The sequence below is a fragment of the Apodemus sylvaticus genome, chromosome 12, assembly GCF_947179515.1.
Source record: "Apodemus sylvaticus chromosome 12, mApoSyl1.1, whole genome shotgun sequence".
In the NCBI taxonomy this organism is placed as follows: domain Eukaryota; kingdom Metazoa; phylum Chordata; class Mammalia; order Rodentia; family Muridae; genus Apodemus; species Apodemus sylvaticus.
The window spans coordinates 40,433,445-40,459,857 of record NC_067483.1 but is presented as its reverse complement, the minus strand read 5'-3'; the positions used below and the strand labels follow the sequence as shown (position 1 = coordinate 40,459,857).

The 26,413-nt window shown below is 51.1% G+C and overlaps 2 protein-coding genes across 3 annotated transcripts; both read left to right on the top strand.

Moving 5' to 3' along the window:
* Positions 1-863: 863 nt before the first annotated feature.
* Positions 864-12,013, top strand: Prelp (proline and arginine rich end leucine rich repeat protein). The gene is made up of 3 exons (XM_052200067.1): positions 864-1,036; positions 7,038-8,011; positions 9,532-12,013. Exons 2-3 carry the CDS (start codon positions 7,054-7,056, stop codon positions 9,705-9,707), a joined length of 1,134 nt encoding a protein of 377 aa, XP_052056027.1. The 5' UTR covers positions 864-1,036; positions 7,038-7,053; the 3' UTR covers positions 9,708-12,013.
* A 102-nt stretch (positions 12,014-12,115) lies between these two features.
* Positions 12,116-25,171, top strand: Optc (opticin). Of its 2 annotated transcripts, none has more exons than XM_052200066.1 (7): positions 12,116-12,907; positions 16,823-17,102; positions 18,627-18,759; positions 20,200-20,358; positions 21,120-21,322; positions 24,314-24,409; positions 24,805-25,171. In XM_052200066.1, exons 1-7 carry the CDS (start codon positions 12,867-12,869, stop codon positions 24,973-24,975), a joined length of 1,083 nt encoding a protein of 360 aa, XP_052056026.1. In that variant the 5' UTR covers positions 12,116-12,866; the 3' UTR covers positions 24,976-25,171. The 2 variants fall into 2 exon arrangements, with proteins under 2 accessions (XP_052056026.1, XP_052056025.1); XM_052200065.1 differs by lacking the exon at positions 12,116-12,907 and adding an exon at positions 13,945-15,313.
* Positions 25,172-26,413: the final 1,242 nt, after the last annotated feature.

Below are 26,413 nucleotides of genomic sequence, written 5' to 3'. Positions count from 1 at the left end.
CTGTTGACCTAACAGTGTCTGAGTGAGTGTTTCCCTGAGGTTCTAAGCTGGAAGTCGTGCCAGATGCTCCTTCAAGCCAGTGTGCCTGACTTTTCAAATGGGGGAGCATTGTTCAGAGAACAGAGACTCTTGAAATGGTTTCTGGGAAGTGAATATGCGTTGGGGAGGCTGGGATCTTCCTGCTTCTGTGGGGTGACCACACAGCCCCCAAACCTCACCTGAGCGTGACACAGAGCTGGAATAAGAGACCCAACACTGTCCTCATGAACTAGGAGCAATGGCTTGAGGACTTACAATTAGAAACCTGCTTTAACTTTGCTGTGTGACCCTTGGGCCAGAGTGACTTTCTGGCCTTCAAAGCAGTGGTTATTTCTTCTCACATCAGCTCACTGCACAGTGAGTCTCCACTCCCTTAGCAAGTTCCTGGAGACCATGATGGGGAAATATTGTCACCATGTATGCTCTGCAGTGTCTCACAGCTCCTCAGTAAGTTGAAGAATTGACACCAGAGAAGTAAGGCGCTTGTTAGAAATTCAACTGGCCAGGGCTGGACCCAGCGACCCCACCCTGCCTGCACAGAAGCAGAGGTCTTTCCAAGTGCTTCCCTCTCTTGATTTGGCTTATTTTCCAAACACGGGTCAAATGGTCCTTCTCCAGAGCAGCAGCAGCAGGAAACATTATTAAAAGTGAGCCGTTAGCGGGCATCGGGTGTGGATGAGGTCTGTGGAGTTTTGGCTGCCAAATAAAGACTTTATTGTTGTCATCCCTCCTTTCCCAAGCGCCCTCCCCCTCTCCTCTGCTCCCTCCTCCTCCCTGCCCTCCCCCCTCTGATCTGCCCCTCCCTCCCCGAACCTAACCTCCCCACCCCAATAGGATCTGGTGGAAGAAAGTCACGCAGACACACGCAGACACACGCAGACACGCACCAACTAGGAGTCCAGAACTTCTAGCTGGCTCTCTGCTGCCACAGCTCCACCAAAGGGTGGGAGGAACAGAGGCGTGCCCCAGAGTCCAGAGGAGAGGCAGGTGTGTGCAGGTAAGTTCAGGCTGCTGGGAGAGGACTAGAAGGCTCCTTCCTCCAGGGGTTCCCTCTAGCTCTGTCCAACCTTTCTTTCCTCCCTCCTCGCCTGCTTCCTTTTCAGTTTTCCTCCCTGAAGAGTTCAGTTATGGCCTTCCTCATTTCCTGCTGACACTCTCTTGTCTCTCCGACATCGTGCCTCCTTGAGTTTGCTCGCTGCTGAAGTTAAACTTTCTTAGTGCGGATGTTTGTGGAACACGCAGAGCTGTGTCGCACACGGAATTTCAGCAGAATTGCAGGTGTTGTCATGGGAACCAGACACTAGAACCTAATTCTCTATACCTTTCATGTACTGTCATGCATTGTAGAAGACAGACAGACAGACAGACAGACACACACACACACACACACACACACACACACACAGAGTTCTGTCTCTTACTCTCACGTGGTGCCTCCTTAGCAGCCTGACCATAGAGACAGCGTTTTCCTGCTGAGATGACAGAGCCAATTGCGTCTTGGCTGGTCAGGGAGAACATGAACAATCCAGTGGTTTTTTTTTTCTTTCTTTCTTTTTCTTGAGCTTAATCAGGCAGGAGGGAGAGAAAAGTGGCTCTCCAGCCTGCACAGCGTCCTCTCAGCAGCCCGAATTCCTGTCTCCCTCCCCCAAACCACTTGGCTCTTTCAGAGAGAAGTCAACCTTGCCTGCAAGCCTTGGAGGCCCTAACTCCCAGTTAGCAGTTCTCTTCCTCTCCACCCCCTGCCCCTCCCCCTCCCCACCACAGGTAGTCCGGAACACTTTTCTCTCTGAAGTTTTCCTGAGATTATCCTGACCAGTCAGTTGGTAAGGGACTTGAAGTAGAGGAAGGGGGGAGGGGAACCTGGGAGCCCTATTTGCATAGCTCCCCCCTCTCCTGCAGTAGAGGGGCCCTATGGCAGTAAGAAGGGGGACACTAGTTGATCCTCAGAGGGCCCTGGGCAGTAGGCAGGGAATATGGGAGCTTTACTAAAAACATGGACAGACACTCACTACAGACCCATCAAATGAACCCAGGAGGTCTTGGAGCTGTGTTAATACATCCTGAGACTCCCCTAATTCCCCTAGGGTTCAACATAGAGAGGGCTACGTGATGTCCTAAAACAGGAGCCCCTACAGTCCCAACAGTGAGGGCTACAGGAGGGAACAAGGTGTTCTCTTGTGATTACTAACCCCATCATCATCATCATCATCATCATCATCCTTATAAGCCTGGGCAACCATACTTCTGGAGAACATTCTACAAAGAAAGGAAGCTACCTTAGTATATCTCCTCTTACCTGCTAGACTACCTGTTCCAGGTACCCAAGAGCTGGTACTGGCTGTTACCATCCCTTCTAGATTTTCTCTCCCCATACCCCATAGCTCTACCCCATTTACTCTCTCAGAGGGCAGACTGCTTACCCACCTTCCCAGAGGGCATGTGAGGAAAGCATCTCAAGACTAGAAGGAACAACAACAACAAAAAGGCAAAGAGAAGCCCTAGGTCTCAGAAGGAGCCACAACCAGCCAAAAAGATTTCCGTTTGCCACCCAGAGTCCCCACCTATGCAGAAAGCAGAGAGCTGGGTCAGTCAGTCAGGACGCAGACACACAGTGGGCTTTGCACAGGTATCTGGGGAGTTCTGATTAGCTGATTCTGAATGTCAAATGTGGCCTTCTGAGCCACAAAGGGAATGACCTTTCTCTGAGTGAAAGACCCTGTACTTATACTGTGAGAAGGACCCCTTCTCCTCCAGCAGTAGGGAAATGCTAACCAACCAGGCTGACAGTGGGGGGAACCATCAGTTCAAAGTGGCACCAACAACCCCTTGATACACACTGAACATGCACTTTGCACATCAGCTATTTTAACCCTCATGGCATCCAGACTGGAGCTGCAGTGAGGGGGTAGAATGCTTGCATAATATACACAGAACCCTGGTTTTGGTCTTTAGCACCTCCAAAATAAACTTGTTAAGCATGCCTGTTTTTTAGATGTGGAGACTGAGGCTTGTGTAGTAGTCCCGAGCTGACATAGGTTGCAGGGTGACATCTGTCTCCACAAGCACATCCAGCATCACAGGGATTCTTCTTGGCTTTCATCAAGGATTAATGGTGGTAGGGAGAGAGGCAGAAAGGAAGATATAGGGGGCAGTGAGTTATCAGAGATCACCTGTGGGTCTGAGTTCTTCCCCCTCCCCCTGAATGGGGAGCCTGTTCTTTCAGATTCCTTCCCTAAAACCACACAACCTCCATTCTGTTTACACTCTTCCTGTTCAAACCAGAATACGGTGCTTGCTTTGCAATAGTGTTAAACTTGGCTTTAGCACTTTTTGACCTACATTGCATTTTAAAGTTGCTTGTGCCGCTTACATCCGACAACTAGGCGAGCTTTGCCCAACCCCAGTTCATGCTGTGCATTTAGAAGGACCCCCCTCTCTCCCTGGGCTTTATTGGCCCGAGGTACCTCAGCCCTACGCTGGAGGAGCCGGACATTGACAGTCCCTGGGCTCTTACAACAGATACATAGGACAGGCGGGAAAGAGGACTACCTCACTTTAAACCCAGGGAGCCTCTCTCAGAACCTGCTGGTCTGTAAACACACTGTCCCTGTCATTTCCTGAGTCTCGTTTCTGGATCGCACCTTCCGATGCGATGCGTGAGGTCATCCCATCCTCATGCAAACTTCAAGCCTGGGGCCCAAGGGGAGAGTCAGAGGCAGGATTCAAGCCCAGATCCACGCTGTCAGTACTGAAGCTTGAATTGTAAGCTCTCTTAAGAAAGGCTTCTAAACACAGAGCATGAACCGAGGCTGGGTAAAGCCAGCAGCTGTTTGAGAAACAGAGCTAGAGATTGGTGCTTTTGGTGAGAGGCGTGGTCAACAAGTACTTATTGATTGACGTGAGCAGGGTCCAATAGGGATCTGAATTGAACGGGATGTGGGGAGGTATGTTTTCAGAAGCATAAGAGATTTTAAGCACAGACACTCCACCCTAAGAGAGCTAGTGATGTGGAAGGCAAGAGCACAGGACCCTGGCTCTGGTCTTCGTTGCTGAGACAACAACCCCTCTGGGGTAGGCTTACCTCCCTCCAGTTTGCCTCAGCTCCTCTGAGACAGGGGAGCGTGGCTAGAGAGAATGGCCTTGCAGTGAGAACTTCCCAGAAGCCTAGGCCAGCCCGGCTCAGCAGGAAGGGGTGTGCCTATGAGAAAGGCCTTGGCAATGAGCACAGTCCCCCGTGCACTCTGTGCACAGAGCTCTGGTTCAGCCCAGGGCTGAGAGAAGGCAGGGCCGAGCCTCTTCTCCTAGTGAACGTCCCCACTTCGGATTCAGGGAGCTTGTTTTGGAGGGAACCTTCTTGGGCTCTGGGTAGAGCATGGCTAGCCCTGCGATCCAGAAGGACCCAAAGGACTAACGAGCAGATGAGGGCTCTCAAAGAGTCTAGCCTGGGCACCCCGTGTCTGAGACAGGCAGGTAGGACTTCCCACTGGGAAGCCGTGGCAGTGGAGGCAGGGCTGCCTAGCACATGGACAGCAAGACAGCGAGACCTACCCCTTCCCCAACATCAGAGCCCAGCGGCACAGGCTGTCTGTCTCACAGGGAAGGCTCTGCTGAATGCCCCAGAAAGCTTTGTTTGGCTAACTCAGGATCCATTACTTCACCTTGGAAGTGCTTTTGGCACAAAGGGCCACAGAGCAAACCTGGGAAATTTCTGTCAAACCTAATTTTGGCCTTGGAGCAAGGTTTCTCATAGTGTGTGTGTGTGTGTGTGTGTGTGTGTGTGTGTGTAATTTTGCCTACAGACTTCTGGGTAATTTATAAACAAAGAGATTTGAAAAGAATAAAAACAAATCAGTTTTGCAAAAACTGGTGCTCTTAAAAGGTTTTGGAATACTAATGCTTTGCCCCCTTCATTTCTATGTTACGTGACTATTCTATTTTCAAGAAAATTAAAAGCTTTATTAAAATGTTAATCCGTAGCACACCTGTTACAGAGTGATGTGGGGCTGAGCAGCGGGCTCAAGTTCAAGTGGTTCAAGGGACGCGCTGTCTTCTTAGTCCTCTCAGAGAATGGTGCAGATAAACCACAAACCGAACTGCAGGGCCCTGTCACAGAAGGCCCAGGGAAAATGACCTTCTAGATGTACCCAAGAGGTTTGTCTGAGAAGAAACCCAGACAGGAGAGAGAAATATCAGGCAAGATAGACCCCACCTTCTCCATTCTACCCTCCTTCCCACCTAGGCTAACACACAAGGCTCACACAGGCATACAGGGCCCTGAGAATGTGAGTTTGCTCACTGAGCATGTGTACAAACTGGTACAGGCTGGGGCAAAGAGGTAGAGGTGTGTGTGTGTGTGTGTGTGTGTGTGTGTGTGTGTGTGTGTCGAGGGTGGGTGGGTGATGTGTATGTGAGTATATGTAATGGGCATATATGTTATGTATATATGTAATGGGCATATATGTTATGTATATATGTAATGGGCATATATGTTATGTATAAATGTAATGGGCATATATGGTTAGGGACAGGCACAGGTAAATTCTGCCCATTAGGTATGAGCTCTGTCACCTTGCCTGTCATCTGTCACATTCAGCTCCACCCGAATATCTGACCCACACTTTGGGGATCCTGCCACCCCCTGCTCCTTTCCTTTGACCAAAGCAAGCAGAAGATAGTTCCTAGGAAAAGCAAAGGGAGATTGGATGTAGATGTGGGCTCAGGGGATAGGTGGAAAATGGAGGCCGAGATCACAGGGCTCAAGTACCAATTAGGAACACACTTCTGCCCACTCTGCGTCTGAGAATCCCAAGAAAGCCTGCACTCTGAGAGCTATGACAGTGAGGAAGATTCAAGGTGAGCCCTGATGTGATATGGAAAGTATCAGGGGCGGGGGCTATAGACATAAGATACAGGCGCCCTCTCCCTTGGCCCCTCCCACTCCAGGCTGGAAAGGGGGCGTTGGCCTTGGGAGCTAGCCTCTCCAGCTAGGAAGGACCTTCTCAACTTAGCTCCCACCGCACAAGTCAGCAGAGCCACCACAAAGGTCTTCAGCTCTTGATCCCAGTGTCACCGAGGCTACAGGGAAGTTCTTCCCAACACCCCATTCCAACATTATCAGTTCTAAAGTATACAGAATGACAATACCAGGTCCAAAGAAAGGAAAGTGTTTTCCCTGAGTCTTTTTATTCCTTTCCTGTTTATTTTCCCAAGGGCCTCTACATCTGGGGAAGAATTCTTGGCACTGCTCATGCTGGCAAAGAGCAGCATTCTCTAAGCCAAGTGCAGGGGAGGGGACAGAGCAAGGGTGAGTGGGTGAGTACTGGCATCTGACCGGTTCCCTTCCAGGACACCTCGTGCATTTTTGTCCCCTGCTCACTGTCAGTCTCCTGGTCTCCTCAAGCCACTTCTTCCCCCAGGCACGGTGGGGGCGGGGTACGGTGGGTGGACGACAGACCAATTATAGCAGTGAGATGTTTTCCTCTTTGCTTCAAATGCTTTGTCTAACCACCCTCGTGGGTGTGTGTGTGTGTGTGTGTGTGTGTGTGTAGAAATCTCTCAGTATTTCTATCTCCATCTATAACAGATTTAAGGAGCAAAGCTTCTCAAGTCAGCACAGGCACAGGGATGTTGGCACGGTTTGAGAATATGGGATTTGTACAGAATCTTCCAGACCCACTGCTTAGGACTCTGGACCATATCCTAGCATCCCTCTGACAGGCAGAGGACTTTTCTTGGGAGTGGGGTGATATAAAAAGTGTTGAGCAGAGTTTGGATGTCACTCCTGGCAGACCTTAAGCACTCTCCTTACAAGAGCTGAGGTGATCTTCTCATATCACAGCTAGAGAGAGCACCCCCAGGCACTCCTCCATCCACCCATCCATCCACCCCCTCCAAGGGTTTCCCACATGCCTCAGGACCCCTGGTTCCCAGCACCTGTGCTCTCCACAAACATGCACCTTTCCACAAGAGGCTAATCACTCCCAGTTTCCTTCCTGCAGGTATATCACCTGGATCATGAGGGCATCCTTCTGGCTCCTCCCACTTCTCCTCATCTTGGCCTCAGTGGCCCAAGGCCAGCCGACAAGACCCAAACCTGGGATTAGGCGTAAACCCAAGCCAAGGCCCACACCCAGCTTCCCTCAGCCCCACGAGCCAGCAGAGCCTACAGACCTGCCTCCACCCCTTCCTCCCGGCCCTCCATCTGTCTTTCCCGACTGTCCACGGGAGTGCTACTGCCCTCCTGACTTCCCATCAGCCCTCTACTGTGACAGCCGAAACCTTCGCAAGGTCCCCGTCATCCCACCCCGAATCCATTACCTTTACCTGCAGAACAATTTCATTACTGAGCTCCCTCTGGAATCCTTCAAGAATGCCACAGGCCTGAGGTGGATCAACCTGGACAACAACCGGATTCGCAAGGTGGACCAGAGAGTGCTGGAGAAGCTCCCCAGCCTGGTGTTCCTCTACATGGAGAAGAACCAGTTGGAAGAGGTGCCGTCGGCTCTGCCCCAGAACCTGGAACAGCTGAGGCTGAGCCAGAACCTCATTTCCAGGATCCCGCCCGGAGTGTTTAGCAAACTCGAGAACCTGCTGCTCCTGGATCTGCAGCACAATCGGCTGAGCGATGGCGTCTTCAAGGCTGACACCTTCCAGGGCCTCAAAAACCTCATGCAACTCAATCTGGCCCATAACATCCTGAGAAAGATGCCCCCCAAGGTCCCCCCGGCCATTCACCAGCTCTACCTGGACAGCAACAAGATCGAGACCATCCCCAATGGGTACTTCAAGAACTTCCCCAACCTTGCCTTCATCCGCATGAACTACAACAAGCTGTCAGATCGAGGGCTCCCCAAAAACTCCTTCAACATCTCCAACTTGCTGGTGCTCCACCTGTCACACAACAAGATCAGCAACGTGCCGGCCATCAGCAACAAGCTGGAACACCTGTACCTCGACAACAACAGCATAGAGAGTGAGCTGGGGAGGCAGGGCAGAGGGGGGAGCAGAGGCTCGGTGCATCCACACTTTCTCAGGAGCACCACTGTGGGGTTACAAGAAGAACCGCTGGGACAGTGGTATAGCAGCCACTGCCGCCACTCCTCCTCCTCCTCCTCTTCCTCCTCCTCTTCCTCCTCCTCTTCCTCCTCCTCCTTTTCCTTCTCCTCTTCTTCCTCCTCCTCCTTTTAGATAGGGTTTGTGTAGTCCTGGCTGTCCTGGAACTTAGACTGTAGTCCACAGATCCACCTGCCTCTACCTCCCAAGTGGTGGGATTAAATGTGTGCACTACCACCACCCAGTTTAGAAGTCTTTCTAACAAACACATACGACCTTACATTCTGTCCCCCTTAGCATTGAAGAAAAAAGTGGGAATATCCCACTAGTTTTGACCATGGCCTCACTATTTTCTGCATCTGAGTAACCTTGAAAAGATACCGGACCCATATGGAATGTCTCCTTCCCTGTAAAATGAGGATGGCAATTATATCTTCTAACACAGAATTGGTAGGATGACTTAATCATGTACGGATGCAGTGTGCTGAGTACCATGCTTGAAAGGCATGAGATTTTCTTTCTCCATCTCTTCTCATCAGCACCGGCTTCTCTGGCTGCTGGACCTGTAGCTAAGACGGACGCAGAAATACTGCTAGCTAGTCTCCTAACAGTAGAGCAGAGATCCAAAGTGCTCATGTACTGGGCCTGGCCTGACCGCTGCAAAAGAAGCCAGTAGCATCCATGGCAAAGGACTTCCCAAATCTGAGCCTTGGTGTGAAGGGGACTCAGAGAGGCAGCTCTGTAGTCAGGGTATAGAACTGCTAAAAACTGTTGATCTGCTTTGTAGTCAGGGTATAGAACTGCTAAAAACTTGATCTGCTTTCTGATTCTCTATGGAAGGTTGCAATGCTCAACCAGGACAGTTTCCCCGAGGAACACTCACAGAGTCCTGAGTCTGATGTGTCAACTGTAGTCCAGGACATGAGGCTGGAGCTCAGTTTTGATTCAGTCAAGTGTCAGGCCAGACACGGTGGTACACCCTGGCAGGAGAATCAGAAGTTCAAAGCAATCTTGGACTCCATGAGACCCTGTCTCACAAAACAAAACAAACAACAAAACTCTGTCAACTGGGTATGGTGCCTGTAATTCCAACTCTCAGGAGACTGAGGCAAGAGGATAGGGAGTTCAAGGTCAGGCTAAGGAGTAAAATCAGCTCTGAGAGCATCAGGCAGAAAGGCTTGGAGAAAGAAGCACATTGCTCAGTTGTTTAGTCCTTGAATAAACCATTCCTGTAGGAAATGACCCTTCACGGTCATCCCCAAATGAAATCATTTTACAAATGAATAGCCTGGCCCTGGATATTAGGTGATCAACAATCATACCTTGCCAGAGTCTCCCTGTCCAGAGGACAGTAGAGTCCACACTCATGGCTAACACCCCCTTTCTCCTCTCCGGCGCTGCCAGTTCCTCTGTGGCTAACTTCTCTCCCTTCTTTCACAGAGATCAACGGGACCCAGATTTGCCCCAACAACCTAGTGGCCTTCCATGACTTCTCCTCAGATCTGGAAAACGTGCCACACCTGCGTTACCTGCGGCTGGACGGAAATTTCCTGAAGCCTCCCATCCCGCTGGACCTCATGATGTGCTTCCGCCTCCTGCAGTCCGTGGTCATCTAGGCCGTGCCCAGAGCTGGCCCTCCTCTGACAGCACTTGAAGGCTCAAGCTCTGGGGTCCTCTGTTTTTATCTGTCTCCCTCTCTTGCTCCCAGCCCTGCCTTTCGTCTCATCCCTTCGTGAGGATGGTAAATACCATATAACCTGCTCCGGCTCTATGGCAAGATTCCCCACCTAGTCCAAAGACATCCTGCCAGCCAAAACCTCTGGTCTTCTTTGGTCTCCCTTTGCTTCAGAAACATAGGTGTATGCCAACGGACGCGTCCCCTCCCCTCCCCCACTCCCCCACTCCATGAGTCTCTCCTGGGTAAGGCCGGCATTTTATTTCAGTCTTAGCCGAGTAAGAAGCAGAAGTCATTCCAGAGGTGAACCCTGGAACGTTCCATTGAGAACTCCTGCATTTGGGCAACTATGTCTCAAGATGGCCGACAAATCCAGGTCTCCTAAGCCTGCGATCCCTTCCAAAGCTGTTGCTCTGCCACTGTTTCCTGACACCAGACAGATGTCGCCCTGCTCTCTGATGTCTTGATTCTTCAGAAAGGAAGTGCGGGAGAATGACTAAAGGGGGTGGAAGGTCGGGGTTCCCTTCAAGTTCCAGCCCTTCCTTCTCTTCCCTTCTCCCTCCTTTGGGGCAAACACAGTACAGGCCCTCTTGGCTGGGTCTCAGAGAGGAACAGCCAGGGGCACAGTGGTTCAAGGAACTAGACTTTAGCTAATAGGTGGGTACTGGGGGGGTGGAAGGGGATCAGAGTTCAAAACTGGGCTTGTGTGGATACAGACAAGCTGTGCAATCTCCCTTACCCAAACTTGACAAGAGGCTCCAAGGCCTGGAAGACAGTCTTGGGGCCAAGAGGCATCATGTCTGCTCTCTATTATGTGTGAGACTTGGTCATCCCACCCCAAAGGCTGCAGTTGTTGAGAAACAGAGGAAGAGGTGGAGCACCTGGAAATCTCCCAGAAGCCTCTTCCACACTGGGGATTAGCCTCTGTCTCTAAGGCCGACTCATCAGCGACATCTGGTGGCTGGTGGGGTGATATTGCAATTCCCTGATTCCCTAGGGAAAGAGGGCCATGGGTGTCTAAAGGGAAGGGCAGAGGTTGGGGGTTCATCCCCATCAGGAGTGATTGTGAATGGGGAGTCTTTGAGAGTTTAAAGGAAGCTAGTTTGACAGAGGCCTTGTCAGGTCTCTTTTGCTCTCAACTTCCACATCTGTAAACTGAGGCAGTAGGTCCTCTCAGAGCTCCTGTTTCCTGTCTGTGTACCCTCTTCTAGAGCACACCTAACACAGGACAAGTGGTATCGCCCACCCTCCCCTTGCAGTAATTTATTCTCTGCACAGAGCATCCCTACCCCCCAAAGACTTGCCACCCTCCCTTCCTAGCCCACGTGAGCAGCTTGGCTGGTTTCCAAGAACCTGGGCTTCCTGCCTTCCCCTTCCCTTCTATCCCCCTAAGGAAGGCTGCCTGTGCCCTGCCACAGTTCCCTGGGTGGATGAGGAGGAGGAGTATGTGGAGATGAATGTTCTGGAAGTGAGCGAAGCACAGGACCCATCCTCCTTAGGCTGGGGAAGGCTTTTTCATCTCCCCGAGGATAGTGTCACACAACTGTTTTAAGACATTGGATTAGGCTGGGCCCTACAGTCCAGAAGCCCCATTTATATTCTCAATCCCCTTTCTGTTTATTGAAACCAGAGCCCACTTCACACGGCCTCTTTCCCCTGCTGTGCAACTTCCTCCTCCTTCCTAGTTGCAGCTGGTTTCTCCAAGGCTCCTGCTTAAAGTCAATGTATTATTATGGCTGAGAGCAACCTGGTGCTACGGCCTGGACAAGCCCCTTCTGCACCTATGATAACCTGCAACCTCGGCCTGTTTTGGGAGGCCCACGGGGATCACAGCTCCTGTGGCTGCTAGGGATGGGGGTGGGCACTGATCCCGCAAACCTGAACTGGCATCCCACCATCAGTATCCCATTATCCAACCTGGACCAGCTTCCTCCACTGTCCTCTGCAGCCATCAGCTAAAGGGACAAGAGTTAAACTGGCTTTACAGGAAACACACACCCAGTGCTGGCTACCTTGGGGTTTAGAAAGACCCTCCTCACAAGTTTATTCAATCAGTATCATTAGCATTTATACATGCAGGTGTGTGTGCGTGTGTCTGTGTGCACTCACACGTGTGCATACATGCACTCTCACCCTGTACATCTTATTCTATTCTCCAAAAAGGCCATGTTCACTGATACAGCTACCACATTTCAACAAGCTTCACAGCAGAGGAAATAAAGTCATATGAAAAACTCCCAGCATGAACCGGACTGTGTGAATGAGTCGAAGTCAGCAATGATACTTACCGAGGTCTTTTCTCCAGCCCCCTATTGCTTGCTGAGAAGATGGGCAGAGAAAAGATGTCTTAAAAGGTGTTTCTTAGGTTTGTGTGGATGAGCATTTAACCTGCATGTATTCTGTGCACCACATTAGATTAGAAGTTGGCACCGGATCCCCTAGAAGTGGAGTTATGAATGATTGAGAGCCTCTGCGTGGGTACTGAGGACTGAATCCCAGTCCTCTAAATGAAGAACAAATGTTCTAACTTCTGAGTCATGGCTTCAAACCCCCCACCCCAAATACCTTATTAAGAAACTCCTCTAACAACCAGGGGTGGTGGCTGCCATCCCAGCACTTGGGTGGCAGAGGCAGGCAGCCCTCTAGGAGTTTGAGACCAGCCAAGGCTACATAGTAAGACCTTGTCTCCGGGGGGTTGGGGGGGTGGGAAGAAAGAAAAAGAAAAGAAAAAAGAACCTTCATGTAAAAAAAAAAAAAAAAAAAAAAGTATTCCTAAAGTCTGGCCAGAAATCTATCTCCGCTTGAAATCAAAGCACCCATGTTCTTTGAAACCACCGATATTGTACTGTGGAGGGTTTCTCGGTGTGCAGCTTCACGGCACTGCAGGAAGTGTCATGGCCATCTTTTCTAACTAATTGGAGAAACACTGTGTGCACAGGAAGTGCCCAGGGAAGACAGCCAAGGACCAAATCATCTGGAAAGATCTACAGGCCATGCACAAGTTCAAAATGACAAGAATAGTTACGACGGCTCTCTTTAGAGGGGATTTGGCTACGGAAGGGGACTCTCAACCCTCCTAACCTAGGCTGTCTTGTGTTAGATGAAAACTGACAGATGCCCTCGCCCAGCCCTACCTGCCAGGTAAGTGCGGGCTTCAGACCAACTGTGTGCCTGGCAGGTCCCAGTAAAGAATTCAAAGCTGGATGATGCATACGCCACGCCACTAGGGAGTTAATCATTTGATGAGGGGGTGGGGTGTATCCACTAATTCTTTTCTCTTAGTTGTAATGATGTTAACTGTATGCAACTCAGAGGCGACCTTTCCCTCTGCCTGGGAAGTCTCACGTGAGCCGGCTCTGAGGAATCTAGTTTTGCCAGATAAGAGGAGAAAACACATGACTTGGAACAAGCGCCTGAACAAACCCGGTAGCTAGCTAGGCTGGGGTCTAGCCCACATCGGAGTGGGTGGTGGTTCCCAGTTTTCAGCGGCAAATACCAAAAGGCAGGCGGGTCTCTGAACTTTTCTGCCCTCCTCTCTCACTGCCCACACAGGGCAGCAGCAGGGTCAGCCGGCCAGACTTCTGTGTCCACATGGCCTCTTGCCTCCGTCTCATCAGTACCCCTCGAGTCTCTGCTAAAGGGCAGCGCTTGCCAGGCTCGTGGATCGGGGACTGCACCCGCCCGCCCGCCTGCCGCTTCCCACACAGGTCCACGTTCCCATCCACCAACGCCCCCGGAACCCATGGGAACGATCGCAAGCTTGTGAAGGCGGGAATAGAAGCTGGGAGAAAGTGTAGGACGAGAGCCTGCCTGCATCTCAGCATTTGCCTCGGGGATGGGGGCGGGGCGGGGGAGTGCGTGGGAGCAGGCGCATGCGTCGTGCAGGGCTGGCTGCGCCGCCTAGGAGTGCAGGGGCGGAGGCTCAGGAGAGATGGGGCGACTGGGGCGGGGTGGAAGGGGAGCGGCGGGAGGGTGGAGCGGGGTGTGCCACCGAGGGGGGGGAGAGAAGCGTGGGAGCAGGTGGCAGGGGGAAATGAATGAACAGTCTCATCTGTATTCCTTGCAGGGATAAATGGCGTGGAGGTGGGAGGGGGACACGGTCTCTGCTGTCTGTGGGGACCGAGGGTCTCTGAAGAAACAGAATGGGGGGGGGGAGGCAGCCAAATGTACCATCTGCTTCGAGGGCGTCCATTTGGCTTGGGATTCTTATCTCCCTCCACCCAGCCAATCTTCTGAAGCTGTCAGACCGCAGATGGGGGGTGGGGGGAATCTCCGAGACAAAACCGCCTTCTTCTGCCAGGTGGCCTCTTTGGGTTGCCGGAATCCCCTTCCCACACCAGCTGAGGAGTCCTCGGGGGTCTGGCTCTTAGGTCTGCCCACTCACCTGGCATCGCAAGCTGGGGATGGCTTCTGCTAAGGCCATCTGTTCTGAGGGCACAGAGTCACTGTGTTCCCAGGATTCCTGAGATGAGAGTGCAAGGAGGTGGGCCTTGTGAACCCAGAAAACACTCAAAATGTAGAACCAGTCTGGGCCCTGCGTAACCTTGGACCAATCGCTTCTCTTTCCCCCATCGATTGATGGTCTTGAGGGGGCCTCCCAGCTGGGGCGCAGGGTATGGCCAGAGGAGAGGAGGAGGGGTGGAGAGCATCAAAGAACCCGGGCAGCAAATCAGGATGACATTCCCCAGCCTCTACCCTCTTCTGGGGATATCTGGGGCATATCCCAAGGAAAGATGGGGCCTGTGCAGAGTCAGTGTGGGAAGAGAAGGGTTATGTACCAGGCCAGAGGCCATGCGTGATGACAATGTCTTGGGTGTTTGTAACCCAAAGCCCCACTCCTGTCCTTGTCCTTTCTTCCTACGGGAGTTAGAGAACTTCCTGTCTTGTCGGTGGTGACCACTGCTTGTGAGCTTAAGTTGGTCTTCAGATCCTATCCCACTCCCTGCTTCCCTCTGAGTGTATGACCACGGTGCTCTAGGGGTAGGGTTGGGTGGGGTGCCCCAGTCCACGCTCTTTTTCTCTTTGAATTCCATCTATGAAGTCCAATGTCATTATTTCTGAGGGGGTGGGGTGGAAGTGGGGGACAGGGACAGCAAGCTCCACCCATCCGGGAAACCTCAGCTCAGTCTTCTGAGAAACTCCCAATCTAACTGACCAACCCTTAAAGACCAGAGAAGAAAAGTGTGGAAGTCATGGCCATGGTGATGGTGGTGGTGGTGTGTGTGTCTGTGTGTGTGTGTGTGTGTCTGTGTCTGTGTGTGTCTGTGTGTGCGCACACGTTCAGGCAAAGAATTCCTGTTCATTGAGTGAAGAAATGAGATTAGGGACCCCTGAGGAAAAAGGAAGGGAAAACAGCAGGGCACTTCAAAGAATGGGAATCTAATTAGACACATGGATCCCTGGGCCCGGTACTCACTCGTCCTCCCCTGGCCAGTAGATGAGAGAGTGTCTAGCTGTCCCCTACTCTGACAAGCAGTCATCATCTCCACCAGAGCCTTTGCCTCCCTGGAAGCTGCTGGGCCAGATAGAACCAAAAGCATCTAAAAGGTAAGGTCCAAGGTTAGACCTCGCGCACACTGGCTTGCAAGCAAAGGATGGAGATGGAACTGGGGCAGGAACTGGGCAGAGAGGATGATGAGAGTGTGTGTGAGGCTCTGATCAAAGACACTCGCTGCAAGGACTTCCGGGTGGTCAGTAAACTGCCTTGGGGATGGATAGTTTTGAAGAGCATAGATTTCTGTTGGAGTGGGAGTGGGGAACAAAGAGATACGACCTCTTACTGCTGCTGGGCACTTACCATTCAGCCCTGCTGGAGTTGAGAAAAAACCTGCGCAGACAGACGGCTTTGGGGGGGCTGTGTAATCAGCTGCATACCGGCTATGATGCTGCAGGCACTTCCGTATCCATAGACCCACAGCCCTCCACCTGTCTGCACACGTGTGAGTGAACTGCAGGTGTCTGTGCTCATCTGCATGCACAGCATGTCCTTCCAGTAACCCATGCGCAAACACATATGTACACAGATAGCTGTCGAGCTTTCTGATGGGAAGACAGTCCACAACCTCATACCAACCCTCTGCTTTCTACAATGCATTTCTAAAATGCTACATGTCTATGTTAACAGCTAACATCGTTCTTTTTCATTGTACGTTAAGTTATAAGACTTTTCTCTCCAAACTGACTGCTTGCTCCTACAAAGGGCTGGGCCTCATTCGTTTCTGCACCTCCAGAGGCATGTCCGCAGACTACACTTTAATAGAAATCCCATGAATGTTTGAGTGACTGACTGAACAAGCGGCCTTAGAGTAACCACAAGCAGGGCTAGGCTGGGGAGGGAGCTCAGTAGGTAGCAAGCTTGCCTGACATATATGAAGCTCTGTGCTAGATACCCAGCACTTCATACACCAGGTATGATAGTACATACCTGTCATCCCAGCCCTTGGGAGGTAGAGGCAGAAGGATCAAAAGTTCAAAGTCCTTCTCCACTACATAAGTTTGAGGCCAATCTTGGGTACATGAGACCCTGTCTCACAAAAACAAAAGCAAAAAGGAAACAAACGTTTCTTTAGTTTTCCTAAGGCTACTTTGTTGCTGCTGCTGTTTTGGGGGGGGCGGGGGGGGTTGTTTTTTGTTTTGGGAGGGGGAAGGGTGGTTGGTGAAGGGTTTTTGGTTTTGGTTTTGGTTTTTTTTAAATATGTGATGTTTATTAGGGAATATTGGTACAAATGCACCAGTGTGCCCAGTGCTCAGGTGAGGGGACAGGGAACTTTGATAAGCATGTCTGTGGCAAGACGAGGAAGGCAGCCTGTGGAAGCTGTCTGCAGGAACCCGAGTGAGTGATCACCACACTGTGAGCTGCAGTGGGGATGATGGGTAAAGATACCTCCAAATACAGACCGATCGACAGACTTTAAGGACTGTGAGATGAAGATGCTGAGTGAGTTTGGGTGATGGAGGGCAAGAGTGAGCGAGCATGCAGACTGGAGGCTGGCTAGGTCTGTGAGCCATTCCCACAAGGCAAGCTCAAATATTGGCCCTTCTCCTGCCTACCCACAGGATGCGCGTCAGAGGGCTTCCGCCATTCCCACTCCTACCCCTCCCTCAGAACCTCTCGAAGTTCCTGGCTTTCCTGAGTCTGTTGACCCTCGTGCTGCAGGAGGCAGGGGCAGCCTCTCTCCTAGGAGAGAGAGAAAGAGAAGAGAAAATCCCTGAGGAAGGTGACACTGATGCGTCCCTACATGTGGGGAACCACACCCTGAGCACAGAGGACTACAGCGAAGTCATTGACCTGAGCAGCTATGAGGAGCTTGCAGACTATGGGGACCAGATCCCTGAGGTGAGAGGACAGGGATGATTTGGAATTCCTGAACGAAACGGGATTCAGGGCCAGATCCCTTTCCACCTGCCCTATAATACAAATCTCTCAAGCCCCCAACACTTTTCTTATATGAAGTAAATTCACGCATGCATATGTGTATATATGTGTGTGTGTGTGTTACACATACATGTGTTCTGGAATACTACAGGACAGACAACCTTAGATGTTTCTCTGGAGCTCTCCATCTCATTTTGTTTAAGACAGTGACTCTCTCACAGCCAACCAATGGACTGAGCATAGGGTCCCCAATGGAGGAGCTAGAGAAAGGACCCAAGGAACTGAAGAGGTTTGCAGCCCTGCAGGAGGAACAATAATATGTACCAACCAGTACCCCCCAGAGCTCCCAGGGACTAAACCACCAACCAAAGACTACACATGGAGGGACCCATGGCTCCAGCTGCAAATGTAGCAGAGGATGGCCTTTTCAGACATCAGTGAGAGGAGAGGCCATTGGTCTTGTGAAGGCTCGATTCCCCAGAATAGGGGAATGCAACTCAGGAAATTGGGCTGGGGTGGGGGGGTGGGGGGGATTTTGGGCAGGGGGGATAGGATAGAGGGTTTTCAGAGGGGTAACTCAGAAAGAGCACACCATTTGAAATGTAAATAAAGCAAATATCTAATTTTTTAAAAAAGGACAGTGGATCTCACTGGCCTGGAACTTGTCAGTAAGCTGGGCTGGCTAGCCTGTGAGCCTCCCCAGCTCGGAGATTATGAGCCTTAATCAAAGATCATGCCAAAGCAAGCTGTAGAGAGTTATGGGGATCAAACTCATGCCCTCCTCTTGCAAGGCAACTGCTTTATAACACTGCTATCTTCCCAGCCGTAAGGTACAAATTCTTATCCCTCCTTGGGAACTTGTCACTTACAGGCCACTGTGAAAGAAGACACTAACACTCCCCACCCACGATGCCCTGCTCCATATGACACACTTGGTAGGACCACTCCCGGAAGGACTCCTCATGAGGAAAGGGTCAGCAGTGTCTTCATGTTCTCCCCCAAACCAGGAAATGTTAGCTTGTCAGTTCGTAGTCTGTCTTTCAGTCTGAAGTTCACCCCAGCTCTCCCATCCTCTGCAGAGACTGACCATGCGCGGCAAGGTCCATGAGTCCAGAAGCCTCTGCCCTGTGGTCATGTGACCAGGGGCTGGGTAGAGAAAGGGGATAGTGCCAACCTGAACAACGGAGAGGAAGGAAGGAGCCCCACCCTGGATGACCCAGAGATTGGGTCTTCGGCTCCATGTTGGGACCTTCTGAGCCCCTAACCCTTACTCTTCCCTCTCTTGACCTCAGTGCCCTCCTCTGTGTGTGGAGACGCTCGGTGCTGTGCTCACTAAGGTCCCTTCCTTGCTCCATCTTTTTATCTCCCTCCTGCCACTTGTTCCTCTGTGCGGTTTGAACTTGGTCACTGAGGTTTCCAGGGGCCACAGTTAAATCCTTCTCAGCCAGAGACTGGTCTGTGGTGTGCTTTGTGCTGTGTCCCCAGGCTAAAATAAGCAGTCCGACTCTTCCAACAAGAACTAATCCCACTAGCACTGTGACTCCAAGGACTTTGTCGCCACATCTCACAATGGCTGGACCTACCACCACTGGCCAACTGAACTTCCAGAGCAGTCATGGTAAGTGCGTGCAATCAGAAGGTCACAGTATTCATAGGTCACAAGCCAAGCAGCCTCAAGCTAGCACCAGGTAGTTCTAAAGTAGGGTGTGGTGAGGGCTAAGGCCGGGGAGTCCTGGGTCTGGGTTGGCCTCTGCTGGCAGGAAAAGAAGGGGGAGGTTGTCATGGTGAAGCCAATCCCCACCGAGGTAAAGGGGAGTGGCCGGCTGTCCCTGATACTTTCGTATAAATATTATGCACAAATTGAGTGGGACGAAAAGCAAGTGAAGTCACCCTACCTTAATTAACAGCATCACTTGGGGAACAGTTTGAGTGGTAATTAGATTAGAGATGATTAAAAGCCTGAAGAAGAGAATAAATAACTGTGGCTGTCACTTGGCTTGGCACAGGGAGCGAGTGAAGCAGAGACACTGGCTTCAGTCTCAAATTCACCTTCCTTAGCAGCCCTCAACCCCTCCCCCAGTGCCTTCCTGGGGACTGGGATGTGGCATCCCTGACTCTGATCAAGGCCTGGGGCACAGGAGGAGTGAAGCTTATTCTGGATTCGCTGGTGCCTGGTGTCCTGTTCTCCTCTAGGATATTCACCAGCACGGACCTGGGGCGTCCGTGGGAAGTCCATTCCCATAGCGACAATCTGACTTGAAGAGACCATAAAGGGTCTCAGCCGGACCTGCCTTTCTTAGCCTTGGGAGAAGAAGGGCACAGAGTCTCTGTCTCTGCCCTTGCTGCTCCTTTCTGCTGCTTCATGTCTGGGCTGTGAACTTTCTTCCAGCACCTCCCTCTCAGTAATCTCTGAGATCTTGTGACAGCAAGGGACTCTAATATTGGTCAGCTGTCTGAATTTCTGGACCATTGGGTACAGAGAGAGCACCAGAGACAGAGAAGAGGCAAAGAAGAGGTTCTCCAGTGTAAAACCAGGATATTGATGACATCCCAAGAGGAAATAGATGCTATGCCGTCACAGTCCATAGCTCTGCTATGCTTCCTGAATCCACATAGAACATGACTAATTCCTCTTCCTAAGACAGAGGCAGCAACCACTGACTACTCCATACATTTCTGGCTTTTTCCACCTACACTTGCACCTTTTGACACCTGAGAAGGGTCCTCTGGAAAAGAGTCAGACAGAGATCCTACAAAGAGCCACATAAGCTCAGAACTTACAAAGGATCAGGGTCTGATGAAAGCACCCGTGAGCCTTGAATTGAGTGATAGTTAGATGAGTCCTCATTTAAGCCAGGGCTAAGTGACAGATAAGAGCAACTAGGAGTATTGTCTGGGTGTAATGTGCTGGGTGATTCTGGGGGAAAGAAACCAATCCATCTAAAGGCCACAGATGCCCATGGCTTAGACATCCACTGAGGCAAAGACCACTGGCCACAGAAGCCTGAAGAGGGTCTGACCAGAGATGTCCCTCTTGTTCTGTCTTCTACCTGGCCAGACCTGCCTACCTGCCTGGTCTGTGTGTGCCTCGGCTCTTCTGTGTACTGTGATGATGCAGACCTGGAGACCATTCCTCCCCTTCCCCAGATGACCACCTACCTGTACGCTCGCTTCAACCACATCCGCCACATCCAGGCTGGAGACTTCAAAGGGCTGAGTGAGTTATGCTTCGAGACAGGGTGATGGCGAGGCAGAGAGGACTGCCAGGGTACAGACACAAGCTCCAGGCTGCCCAAGGGACAGAGGCCCCAATCCTTCCCATTCCTCTCCTTTAAGATTGTAAAATGGCAGAAGTAGCCAGTTCTTCTCATGAAGGATCTAGAGCACAGGAAAAGGAAGGTCTGCTCAAGGCAACATTTCTAAAATGTCCCAGCATTGTTGGCCTCTGGGAAAGACTCCCCTAAACCCTCTTCTCTATGGCCCTGATGCCTTTAAAGAGCTTTTTGCTACTGTTTTTGTTTTGCTACTTCCCACCATATTCTCTGCTTGAAGTGAGAGGCAGGAGATTGCCTCTAGCTTCTATCTCGAATTGCTGGATAGCCTTTTGGGTCCTCGGAATCCTCTGTGTAAAGTAAGTAAGGGGGAGGGGGAACCGGATGAACGCAGCAAGTCCTGAACTTGTTCATTACTGTCCTTGCAGGTGGGGGTGGAAGTTAGGGGGTGAGAACAACTCGTTTAAGGTGGGTTAACTACCATAGAACCAAAGCTCTTGAGAAAGCTATTGAGGAATGCCATGGTTTTTAAAGGAGATCTGATTTGGCCTTGTTTCATGTGGTTTGGACTTGGCGCAGGAGGTGAGCTAGTTAGAACTCTCTTTAAAAGAATGGGCCAAGTTATGGAGACAAGCACAGGCCACACTAGGCCAGGAGGGATGTCTGTTCCAGTTTCATCCAGTGTTCTCTTCTCAACATCCACCAGCAAAACTGAGAAGGCTCGACCTCTCCGGCAACTCCATCTCCTTCATCCATAGCGATGCCCTCCGCCTGCTGCCTGCCCTGCAGGACCTGATCCTTCCAGAGAACCAGCTGGCAGCCCTGCCTGTGCTGCCCAGTGGCATCGAGTTCCTGGATGTCCGCCTGAATCGGCTGCAGAGCTCAGGGATACAGCCTGAGGCCTTCGTGGTGAGTCAGGACGTCAGTCTGCTGCCGTACAGAGTGCACCATACCCATGTACCCTGACCTCACAGCTGTTCGCGCTCAACTCCTGTCTGGAGCCAAACATCAATTCCCATCTTCTTCTTCTTTTTCCAGTATGCTTATTAAACATTCTCTAGAAAAGGGTGTTTTACATCATGCCATCTTGGTAGCATCTGCATCCTCTGCAAATAGGAAACCTGGTGCCATCGGGCCCCAGGATCCTGTTCATGGGGGCAGAACACTAGAAGCCAATGCTGGCAACTCCTCCTTCCCTCTGTGAGGATGACGCCGCTCTAGTGGTGACCTTTATCATCAGCTCCTCTCCGTAGAGCAGCTCATCCGCTCTGCCCCTGAAAACTCCGCTTTGTCTGTGGAGCTCACTCTGACTCCAACTCCTACAAACAATCTTAATGGTTTTGAAATTCACCACTAAATGGCCAGTGTCTCTCTATGGTCAGATTCACAAGAGATACAGTGTGATGAGTGTCTTAATTAGGGTTTCTATTGCTGCGAAGATACCATGCCTGCAGCAACTCTTACAAAGGAGAACATTTAATTGGGGCTGGCTTACAGTTCAGAGGTTTAGTCCATCTGTTGTCATGGCGGAAAACATGGTGGCATGCAGGCAGACGTAGTATTGGGGAAGGAGCTAAGAGTCCTACATCCAAATTGGCAGGCAGCAGGAAGACAGCATGAGCCACTGGGTCTAGCTTAAGTTTCTGAAACCTGAAAGCCCACGGTGACTCACTTCCTCCAACAAGGCCACACCTCCTAATAGCACCACTCTCTATGGGCCTATGGGAGCCATTTTTGCTCAAACTACCACAATGGATTACTGGCAGGATTCGATGAAAAGATTTGACACAACTATAATTCTATAGGGCTATACAAAGAACAGGGCTGGTCAGAGCCCAAGATATTCCCCCACTGAAGACAATGAGAGAATAAACAAGACTGAAACATCCCAACGTGCTGGCTGTAGCATCAGGGAAGGACCTTCAAACCAGTTGCTCATGTGCAGCCTCTGTCTATTTCAAGTACAGTCAAAGCATAAGACATTTCTATCAATAGTGGACTGCATGCATGGTGCTGGCCCCCTAAGATAGAATCACCTACAAATTTGTAGCCCTCTTGGTTTGTATACGTAATTTCATGATAACACATTTCTCAGAATGCATCCCTGTCCTTAAGCAATGCTCAATTGTGCAGGCTCATTTTTGCAAGCAAATTCATACTTAGACGCATGAAATAGATAAATAGTAAATATATGTGTGTGTGTGTAGATAGATAGATATAGTGTGTGTGTGTGTGTGTGTGTGTGTGTGTACATATGAGGGTCTTGTTATGTAGTCCAGGATGCCCTCAAACTCATTCTTCTCCACGTCAGCTCCACGAGTACAGAAATGACAGTGCGTCATCACCACACTCACCAAGAGCTGTGTGCTTGCTCTGCCGCTGTTCTTCAGAAACACCACCCCACCTCCCAGTCTCCTGTGTGCTGTGGGCCTACAGAGGTCTCAGAGAACAGTATCCGTGCCCCTGGTGGGTGGGATGCAGAACCTGCACACATTAGCTTTCTCGGCTGTGCTGGAAGTGCCAGGGTTGTCAGACGGGGAGGTCTCTGGCTGTTCCAGCCCTGGAAACCTCGACCATTTCCATATTAGGAGCTGCTTCTCTGCCTTCGCTCAGTCCTATTTTTTTGGCCCAGGAAAGGCAGGGGTTTTGCAGCCCGAGGACCTGAGCTCACCGAGTGAGTCACTTCTGATCTTGTTCCCTCCTCTACAAAATGAGGCTGATGAGGCCACTTGACCCTGCCGTGCTGCAAGGCTGAACACAGCACTTGCACAGATCACAGGATGACTAAATGCAGGCAGTGGATGCTCTGGGAAGAGGTGGCTTGGACCTCACTGTTCTCTGAGCCCTCACAGGCTGATCTCTTCCCCATGGTCCTTGCAGATCAGCCCTTCCTGATTCTGACAGTGCCTTTAAGCGCGCATGCTCCGTGTGCCTGTGTGTCTCAGGCTGTTGTGTCGCGCTGGCACCCTCCGAGCTTGCTCTCTGTCCTAGTCAGGGCTTCTATTCCTGCACAGGCATCATGACCAAGAAGCAAGTTGGGGACGAAAGGGTTTATTGAGCTTACACTTCCATGTTGCTGTTTATCACCAAAGGAAGTCAGGTCTGGAATTCAAGCAGGTCAGGAAGCAGGAGCTGAAGCAGAGGCCATGGAGGGATGTTACTTACTGGCTTGCTTCCCCTGGCTTGCTCAGCTTGCTTTCTTATAGAACCCAAGACTACCAGTCAGAGATGGCACCACCCACAAGGGGCCCTCCCCCCTTGATCACTAATTGAGAAAATGCCTCACTGCTGGATCTCATGGAGGCATTTCCTCACCTGAAGCTCCTTTCTCTGTGATAACTCCAGCTTGTGTCAAGTTGACACACAGAACCAGCCAGTATACTCTCCACAGCCAGTCTGAGTGGAGCATTTGGGAGACTTCTCACCGGTGACAGAGAAGTTGAGACTGAGGACATATGCCCCATGGTCCTTCTTTTGACCTGATCCTGGCTTAGTCGGCTCCTCCCAGCCTGCTCTAACCGCTCCTTTATGTTCCCCAGCCGCCAACACTCAAGGACAGCAGCTTCCCTTCCGCATCCAAATGAAGTTAGAATCTGCAAGCTTCTTAAAGAGCCAGCATCCTTCGCTGGGCTTGGTGGTGTAGGACTCAGAAACATGAAGTAGGAGGACCACAAGACTGAGGCCATATATATAGGTCAGCCTGAGGTACAAAGTAAGATTCTGGAGAAGACAGGGACACAGAGATACTGACAGACACAGAGATAGGCACAGAGATAGACAGACAGGCCGAGACAACTGCACCCCACGAATGGGACCACCTGATGCTGGCCTGTTGGGGCACTTCTTCACGCCAAGAGCCTGACATGACCCGCTGATCTCCCATTCTTTGTGTTCCCACAGGCGCTGGAGAAGCTGCAGTTTCTCTACCTGGCAGACAACCTGCTGGATTCCATCCCTGGGCCTCTGCCACTCAGCCTGCGCTCCCTGCACCTGCAGGTCAGGAGCCTCGGTCACACCAAGGGCAAAAGTAGTGTGTAGGGCAGAAGGCAGAAAACAGGGGGATTCAGGGCGTGGCCATAGAAATGGTGTTCTCTGCTCCTTTTTAGAACATCACCTTCCCTTACAGTAGGTATTTCACCTGCTTTAGAGGCCTTGCTTTGCCCGCCTCCCGTCTCTTCTCATCCTGTTAAGGCCTCCCGGCTACCCCCCCTCACTCACACACACACACACACACACACACACACACACTTAACTTTTCTAATTTCTTCACTCTCACCTCATTCTCCACAAGTGTCCGCTTCTCTCACCCTGTGTGGCTTCAGCTCTACCTCCTTCAGCTTCTCCAGCTGCAAAGGAGGCTGTGAGCCTTCAGTGTGTGCCATTCCTTCCAGAATAACATGATCGAGACCATGGAAAGCGACACCTTCTGTGACACCAGGGAACACAGACATGAGCGCCGGCAGCTAGAAGACATCCGCCTGGACGGGAACCCCATCAATCTGAGCCTTTTCCCAGAGGCCTATTTTTGCCTGCCACGGCTCCCCGTGGGCCGCTTCACCTAGCTGCCACCTGTCTTCTCTTTCCAGACTGTGCTCAGGGGCTCACTGAGAGAGCATTATCTCCCTGCACCTAAGAAGTTATCTGCAGCCCAAGTTCCAGGCAGCCTGTGAGCCTCAGTTACAAAGTTTCACAACACACACACACACACACACACACACACACACACAGAGAGAGAGAGAGAGAGAGAGAGAGAGAGAGCCTTTAGCCACAGAATTTGCATTTCTCCCTCCTCTTTCCTTACTCCTTATGGTTCCTGACTCAGAGAACAGCAGCATCCACAGCAGAGATCTTTTCCACATTCTCCATACCCAGCTTCCCACACAGAATTCCAGGAGAACCTTGAAAGAAAGGGGAGGAAGAAGAGGAGGCGGTGGAGGGACAGAAGCTAGAATGGAGGGGCAGGGGGAGGGCAGGAGAACCATCAGTGTGTGGAGCCTGGTCTTTCTGACTGGTAGGCTGACAGGACTGATAATTAACATTTTCCAGAATTTTGCAGTTCAGTTGTTAAACACAGCCATTATGAAAAAATTAAATTATATAACCTTGCAGTTAAATCTATTACTCTGAAAACAACTGGAACGAACTCTCAGGTGCCCCAGATCATCATTTGGCTACATCGTGTTGGTGTTTGAAACTGACCATAGTGGGAGATTTACAGCATGCAAATCTATGAATGCTCCAAACTAGTTGTGTATGTGTGTGTGTGTTTGTGTGTGTTTGTGTGTGTGTGTGTGTGTGTGTGTAGAGCTAGCTCTTACAAGGCTTGCCAGCACACCCCTAAGGACAAAGAACTATGGTTAAACTAGTCACCTAGTCCTCCCTGGCCTCATGCTACCGTGGCGGGTGAGTACAGTCCCATATGGTACACCCGTTCATTTCTTGCTTTTCCTAACAATGGAAAACGCTCTCCTGTTTCATTCGGAGGGACCCACCCAGAAGGAGGGAACTGGCTTAACTTCTCACCTGCAAGCCCTCTGGCTAGCACTCCCCTCTTTCCTGGCTCCTGCCTAGACTCCCGGTTTCTGGCCACTGAACTCCTGTATGTACAACCAGCAGAGGGCAGCCTTGCGCAAAAATCAATAAATAGAGCAATCACCTCCCGCTTTGGGTCCTGGGCAGGGCCCGAGGTGCTGAGAGAGAGGAAGCAACAGCAGCTGGTATCTAGTCAGCTTCTTCCTTGAATGGAGAGAGGAGAGAGAGAACCAACCTTCCTGTTACCTTAAAATAAAAATTATTCTTAAAGGATAGAGTCTTGCTATGTATCCCAGCCTGGCCCCGAATTTACCATCCTCCTGCCTCAGCCTCCCCACTGCTGGGATTACAAGTGTGTACCACCATGCCCTGCTACCACAGTTTTTCTAAGCGGGGAGTGTGATCAATGGCACTGAGCCCCAGTGGTTGCGTCCGAGGTGTTGGGTGAGGCACGGAAAGGGGCCTGAT

Bases quoted from the DNA above. Each gene is read 5' to 3' on its own strand.
- Prelp (XM_052200067.1), top strand. From the start codon at position 7,054: ATGAGGGCATCCTTCTGGCTCCTCCCACTTCTCCTCATCTTGGCCTCA. The intron at 8,012-9,531 runs GTGAGCTGGGGA...CTTCTTTCACAG, and splicing joins CGACAACAACAGCATAGAGA to AGATCAACGGGACCCAGATT.
- Optc (XM_052200065.1), top strand. From the start codon at position 15,204: ATGAGAGAGTGTCTAGCTGTCCCCTACTCTGACAAGCAGTCATCATCT. The intron at 15,314-16,822 runs GTAAGGTCCAAG...GCCTACCCACAG, and splicing joins GAACCAAAAGCATCTAAAAG to GATGCGCGTCAGAGGGCTTC. The intron at 21,323-24,313 runs GTGAGTCAGGAC...GTGTTCCCACAG, and splicing joins TACAGCCTGAGGCCTTCGTG to GCGCTGGAGAAGCTGCAGTT.